At 42.2% G+C, this 7,742-nt stretch overlaps 1 protein-coding gene across 1 annotated transcript; it reads right to left on the reverse strand.

Moving 5' to 3' along the window:
* Window positions 1–15: 15 nt before the first annotated feature.
* LOC119364114 (recQ-mediated genome instability protein 1-like) lies at window positions 16–7,303 on the reverse strand. Its single transcript, XM_037629525.1, has 8 exons — window positions 6,183–7,303; window positions 5,261–5,431; window positions 4,119–4,264; window positions 3,513–3,646; window positions 2,372–2,952; window positions 1,781–1,891; window positions 1,575–1,703; window positions 16–381 (listed from the first exon to the last, which is right to left on the reverse strand). Exons 1-8 carry the CDS (start codon window positions 7,206–7,208, stop codon window positions 217–219), a joined length of 2,463 nt encoding a protein of 820 aa, XP_037485422.1. The 5' UTR covers window positions 7,209–7,303; the 3' UTR covers window positions 16–216.
* Between the last annotated feature and the right edge of the window lie 439 nt (window positions 7,304–7,742).

Consider the following 7,742-nt stretch of genomic DNA (forward strand, 5'->3'; position numbering starts at 1 on the left):
AACGAATAGAAGATGAAAAATAATGCAAGAGCTACTGCGTGAAGCAGAGATAATGAACACATTTTATACATTTTATAGCAGAAGCAAAGATGTAAAACGAGGAACTGGATGCTGGTTAAGCCTAGAGCTGAAAACTTCACAAGTGCACTTAGCCTAGCATATCAAGATCAGGACGATGTAGCTTTTGCATTAACCGAGCAAAAAGGCTGACCATAATCACGGAGTGGTATCCATAAAGTCCAAATTTCGGATGTGCCGTTCAGCCGTACGTGTTTTCAGCCTCTGAAGCAGGAGCCATGCATCAGCAGTCGAACAACCTTCGTTCATCTCACGCACGATAGGTCGAGAAGATTGTCCGTTGTACTCAATAAGCATTGTACCCTACAATTGATGGGGGAAAACATACACACCTTCAAGATTTAAGATGTTATAAATAAAAAACGAGGAACTAAAATCATATGAAATGAATTTGGATTTTTCAAAGTAATCCAAATGGTCCATGCGCTGAAGGGTCTGAACATACTTCTTCCCTAATTATGAATACAAGGTAGTAGCACACTATTTGAAGTGTTTGCCACCAATATATATAGAGGAATAGCTTCAAAGAAAACCTGCAATTACTACCAGTACAATATGAAGAGGCAACTGACCAAATGACAGTAGTAGTATTGGCTTATGCAGTAACTGCAGCACTAGCAAGATGTTCTGGTAAGCTTCATGCACTAGCCAACGCAACCAAAAGTCCGAACTGATGGAAAGGGGTAGGCAATCCACATATTCAACAGTTCTAAAACATCAACCGAAGTCCAGCTACAAACATGAACGGTAAGTGCGCAGATATTATATAGCACAACTAGCAGGCTGAATTGCTATGTACTAGCCTAACTTGATTTAAAAGTTATGGGGCTTATTTAGCTTAAGGGCTTATCGACTGGAATTGTCAAAATAACTAAGGCTTATCTAAAGCAAGCTCAAACAGTTGAAGGCTATAAGCCTCACAAAATTCAGCTTGTAGACCAAAGTGTTGCCAAAAAGGATCTCTGGTGACATTTCACTCCCCTCTGGGGCTGACTTGGACGCACGAAGGGGCTTAGGTTCACTAAGACTTAAGGTTCATCGCTTAAAAGCTAACAAATTTTTTTTACAACATTCACACAGTATACATTTGGCATGCCATGAAATATCAGGTGAAAATTTGATCGACACTATTAATTAAGTGACAAAAGATATTCGACTCGGAAATGTAAATGTTGTCAAACTAGGAGCATACTTATAAGACATTCGACCTAAAATCTCTTGTGCGTATAAGACATTGCCATCCCCTTGACATTGTAAAATGGTCTGCAAAAGTCTCAAATAGATTTTTGTTTACATTTTACTTTATTTCTATCTGCTACAGCATACTTATATTAATCGGGAGGGCCCTGTTTGTCCTAGCTATAAGTCAGACAACAGATGCACAGGCGATTGAAACTAATATTATTACAGTCATGCCAGTAAGAAAGGACCATAAGGCAAATGTATTGATAAAGATACATATTCAGTTTCATGAGAGGGAAAGAGGGAGGGGGGACCTCAAATTTCTCCAAATAATGCTGAAATCCACTCAGAATTTGTTTCATAGCGATGTACGATTCTGAGGTTGGATCAGAGACGGCAGTTGAAACCTCCTCACATGAGTGACCAATTATGTTACGTACAATCTGTGTAATGTGTTATGATAAGGTTGTGATCTTGAGTAAACATGCTAGGAAACTATTAATAAAACAGATATACTCACAGCACAGTCAACAAAGGCCTCTGAAATTTGACTTCCATCATCTATGTACACAAGAAGCTCGTACTCTCTGCGATTTCTAAATTGAAATCGTTTGACAGAGGTAATCAAACCCTGTAGCAGTTATGTCACCAATCAACGTTTGCATTTTGCACAAATGACTGAAAGTAAATATACATGTAAGAAAATCTTCCAGCACTCTTGAACTCATGGAAAAACATTTTGATCAAACAAGCAATGTGAAATGGACACAGTTCTATTAAAAAATTTGTAGACAAAAGGTTTGAAAGGATAGCTAAATCTGCAAGTAGAAAATCCAATCTGGAAATGACAGAAAATAAATATACATGTAGGAAAATCTACCGCCAGTCTTAAACTCGTTGAAAAAGCATTTTGATCAAACAGGAAATATGAAATGGACACAGTTCTATGTAAAAAAATGTAGACAAAAAGGCTGGAGGTCAAGGACAGCTAAATCTGCAAATAAAAGGTACTCCCTCCGTTCCAAAATAGATGACCCAACTTTATACTAAAGTTAGTACAAAGTTGAGTCATCTATTTTGGAACGGAGGGAGTACTAAGTAGTAAACGAACCTTAATTTTTCCTTGAATGTAGGGTCTTGTATCCTTTTCTATGGTCCAATGTGCCATCAAGTTGAAAATGTATATGAAAGGTTTTTCATTTTCACCACTTAGAATGACTGGATGTTCCATCTGACCAGTATTATCATCAACAGTTGAAGGCCGTGCAGCCTCCACACCATTGGCACCAGTTGCACCAATGTCATGTGCCCTTTGTTGGGAATCATACCCACCACAAGGAGTAGATGTAGAAGGCTCTCCTCTGCTCCTAGTAAAAGCAGTAGCTTGGTCCTGCATGGTGATTTCTTGGACACGTTGTATTTGCTCGTCAACATTGTTCGCCACAATAGGATGGTCAATATATTCGTCTACTAAAGTTCGTGCAATTCTACTAGTGCTTTGTTGGGGTTCATGTCTATAGGTAACAGGTGCAGAAGCCTCTGCGTTGTTCCCAATAAGAGAAGTAGATCGGTCCTGCATAGGGTTTTCTTGAAAATGTTGACGTTGTGCTCGGACACCATTTACCACAACAGGATGGTTAACACGATCTTCTTCCATTGTTTGTGTAGTTCTACCAACTTGAGAGCCATTACCTGTGAATTGAATAACAATGAAGCATGAATACATCATATAATAAATACTTGGAAGGTTAAGATCTTAAACAATGTAAACTGAAACATAGGGCAACTTGCTTGACAAATCGACTTTCTTTGAAACAGTATTGAGCCACAAGAATGACAGAATTGCAGGAAAACATTTTCAATACAACAGGAGGACCTCTAAGAAAGTGTGGTAAGGCAACTGTGGTCATGCACAAAATATTTGCAACAAGCAGCTAAGCAATTATAAGTAGGCCATAGTGTCTGAATATAATGGAGTTCTACAGCAGATAGGGAGCATATTCAGTCACCTGTATCGCCTCTTGAGTAAAAGAATATACAAAGTTTCTTTCAGCAGCATAGACTCACAGTCACAGGTAGGAGTAATTAATTGCAGGTAAATCGATCACAAAATCAAGGTGATAACACAAAAAAATGTGTCTACTTACACATTGCTGGCAAAGAAGCTAATCATCCATAGTAATTCAGTTGCCTCTCTAACCTCTACGACTCCATCTAATAAAAATGAGTCTACTTAAACATAGAAGTATTACCTAATCCTGTTGGATGAGAGGGGTTTACTGTTCTTGGCATTGAGATGCCTTGCTCACCACCATTTGCAGCGCTTACATTACGTGGCCAGGCAGCTAGGGTGGCTCTGGAGGACAAAGGTAATCCACCTTGTTTCCTGCAGCATGAACACATGAACATACATGTGGAATCTAGAACAATAAATATACAAGATATGAACAAACAACTAGCAGCTTGTAAAGAAATGTGACGAACAGAACACATTGAATAGCAAAAGTGCAAGAACAGGGCATGTGGCTGATTGGATAAGCATTTATTATTCAGTTTACAAAATTGTGAGTTATAATAGAAAGATATGTAAACAAAATGAAAGAAAACGAAGCTTGCTAAGTACTTAATATACAAAAATGATATTGTGGCTGTGAGCTGCGACTCTTGCTGACCAAGAAGAGATGCAGCAAAGATCCTCAGCTGAAGTGTTTGCATTTTAAATTATCTAATTCACCGGACACTTCCATAAATAACTGTCAAGTTCTTGCTTAAAATACAAGGTGAAGCAATATACCTCGCAATGAAATGGCATCTGCGTAGATCTAATGTGTTCACTGATGGACAAGGACAGTACATACCTTTTTCCACGAGGTGGTTTATTTACTTCAGAAACAAGTCTGACACGTGCTACTTCCAATTCATCAACTACCCCACCAAGAATCTCAATAACCTCAGGGACTAACATAAGAAGCCCTCTCTTTATGTGCACATTCCTTATAACAATCTGAGATATGTAAAGAAAGTTACAAGCTGTTGGTACAAATATTAGTAGGATAGGGAAAAATATGTCTTATAATCTCATGCTGCACACTCATTGGCATTTACCTGATATATTGTTTGTAATCATATATCACTTATATATATGATATACCGGTACATAAAGAGTGCATCTACCATTTCGGTCTACAGGGTGTCTCAAGAAAAAACGCTATATAAGAGGATGCTGGTTAAAAAATGCAGACAATGGTATGACCAATGAGTTTCAGAGAATGCCAGGTTTCTCAACTGAGTTCTGAGTTTTCTTCACTACAATCAATCTTTGCCAGCACCAACCAACACTCCACACATGGAGTAAGCACCATACTTCTATGTTTCCCAACATTTACAAATGGTATCACAGAAGTAGAGAAAAAACTTACTGAATGCATGCGGAGTGCCTGGTCCTATCTTTCACATCTACTCCCTCCTTTCCTAAATATAAGTCCTTTCCGTTCCTAATATAAGTCCTTTTAGAGATTTCAATACGGACTAGACATTCATGTTACAATCCAGATGTAAGTTCAAATGTTTAATAGCCCAATGAGAAGGTAATTGCGTAGTGCTCCACATATTAGTTATTGCTGGGTGGAACATTAAGGGTGATGAATATTTCAACTGCTACAAAAGTAAATATGTGAATTGATTTTATATGAAAATTGCACAAAACAGTCAAAATGGTACCGGAGCATAGGCACCATCATATTAGTTACTTCGATCTCTATCTTAAATCTTATCTCTTTCCTATTTAGATAATATTCTAACTTTATCCTATTACTGGCTGATACTATTGCCATGAACACAAGTATGTGAAGAGTATATTCCCATGCCAAATGCATCCTAACACAAGTAAGCACATTCTGTGGAAATTCATCATTTTAGTATAAGCTAAGAAAAGAACATAAAATCGTAAGGCAAGACAACCTTCTCAGGAAAATGAGCAGATAAAATTTTGAAAGATGACCTTAAAACCAGCAGGAGCAAGAACTTCCAGGTCTTTGATAGGCCTGTATTCCATTCCATATATGCGTTGGATGCCATCTGTCATTGATAACTTTAAACATCGTTTGGGGCCGGCATGTGCATCACGATATCTTTCCCTTAAAGGGGCAGACATATTGACGATTTCATCAACCTAAGAAACACAGAGCTGGTTAGATGGTTACATTCATGAAACGATCCTGATTCTGCACATGACAAATCTACACCTTTATAATTTGGACCAACCATATAAGCGATGCAATCTTTCTCTTCTACCCACTAGCCCTTAAGTTAAGGTCAATCTGGTACTGACTCAACTTTGATTATATAAATGTGAATAATATCACATTACAAAGAAAGAAGGAAAGAGATCATCAGTCCTACTACAGTACTACCTTGAAGATGCATGTGATTGGGTTAAGTTAAAAGGACCCCGTGATGCTTAGGATTGTTTTCCTGACACACTGGTGACCAAGAACTAAACAGATAACTTAGATGAACCAAAATGCATAACCTGCACTTTACTAGTACAGCAATCTCAACAATATTCACCATTCTATGGGGCCAGCAATCACCTTCATGTGTCAAAGAACGATACTCCAAAGTTCTGACTAAGGAAATGCGCCTTTGTGACGCAGTCACTAAGCTGAAGTAAAGCAAGAAAACTAAAGGTTTAGGTTCCAGCATAAACGCCTTATTTCAGATGGATCTCGAATTAGAAGCTCAGATATGGAGGCAAATTGCAGACATTGCCATCACCAACCTGAAGTATCCACCAGAGCAAAACCATGCTATACATTGCATAACTATGCTGCACCAGGAGGGCCAAGGCAGTACTGATATCCAGAACTCAAAAAGAAAATCATAACCAATCATCCAATACTGAATTATAAGGGGACTACAACCTGTAGCACAAATGGTCCATCGAGGATGGTGGCCTCCATAGACCCGACGCCCTCCGGAAGCACACCAGCGCCACATTCGTTCATGTCGGCAAAGAGGAGCTGCTCAAAACACTGTCTAGCCTGCACTTCAGTGCCGCCATGGCCGTTGAACCCAGGCAACCCGGCAGCACACTGTTGAAGCCACTCTGGCCGTACACGAAGCCCGAGTCGCCGCAGGAACGCATCCACCGGACGCAGCTGCGCGCTCAGTGCGGACGGTGGGGTCGAGGACGTGAGCGGGGTCGCAGTTGGGGTCCAGGCAGAGGGAGGGGTTGGAGCTGGGGTTCGAGGCCGAGGAGCAGACGCGGCAGCAGGTGGTGGGGTTGGCGTTGGGGTTCGGGAAGGAGGAGCTGATGCGGCAGCCGGCGGTGGAGTTGGGGTTGGGGTTCGGGACATAGGAGTGGGTGCGGCAACGGGCGGTGGAGTTGGGGTTGGGGTACGGGCAGTAGTGGGTGCGGCAGCCGGCGATGGGATTGGGGTCCGGGTTCGGGCCGGAGCAGGTGCGGCGGCCGGCGGTGGAACTGGGGTTCGTGTTCCGGACGGAGGAGTGGATGCGGGAGGCGGGGTTGGTGTTGGGGTTCGGAACAAAGGAACCGCGGGAGCAGGAGCGGGAGGTGGACATGAAGTTTGGGGCGGAGGATATTGAGGTGGAGCGGGAGGTGGTGGGGAGAGGTCATCGGCGACGTCGGTGAACAGGGAGTCCCCGTCAGAGTCCCGCATCTCGTCGGGTGCGTCGCCGAAGTCGGGGTCCTCGTCGGGGTCCTGGATCTCATCGACCTCCTCCTCGTCATCGGAGATCTCGACGGGAGGGGAGGGGGGAGGCGAGGACGGTAATGTGTAGGGGGCTAGGAAGGGGCTGGGGTTTTGAGACGAGGGGCGGCCGACGATTCCGCCGCCGCCAGTAGAAACGGAGGCGGAGGCGGAGGCAGGAGTGGCCGCGGCATCTTCCTCGTCGGAGTCGGTGATGATTAGGCTGCGGCGCCCCATTCTCGAAGAACTTTTGGGGGCGGTTTGGACGGAGGAAGGAAACGAGGGGAGAGGGTTTTGGGGGCAGTTTCCCTGGAGAAATTTTGGAGACAGGTTCCGGGCTTCCAGCGCGGGAGGATATGCAGGAGCCTGGTTGAATCTTGGATGTGGATAGCCTTTGACCGGAGCTGCTGCAGCACAAAAAATCAAGAAAAAATAATTAGCAGGTGGATAGAAAATCAATGGAGAAAGCACACATCAGTACATATTGTTGGAAGCGATTGTTTTGGCAATGCTTCACCAGGAACGGAGCCAGGAATTTGGTATAGGGGGGGCGAGTTCCTCACTTGAGCTCTTACATACTAATGAGCTTCGGCCCAGCCAAAAAACATTAAGACCGTGTAAAAGGCCGAAACTGAAACCATATTTTCATTGATGTAAACACTAGAAGAAGACTACCAAATTGTCCATCTTTGACAAGACAATTTCAAATTTTATTAAATTTATATAGCAAAATTTGGTACACTGTACTACAAATAATTGATTCCAATCTGA

The sequence above is a fragment of the Triticum dicoccoides genome, chromosome 2B, assembly GCF_002162155.2.
Source record: "Triticum dicoccoides isolate Atlit2015 ecotype Zavitan chromosome 2B, WEW_v2.0, whole genome shotgun sequence".
Taxonomy (NCBI): Eukaryota; Viridiplantae; Streptophyta; class Magnoliopsida; order Poales; family Poaceae; genus Triticum; species Triticum dicoccoides.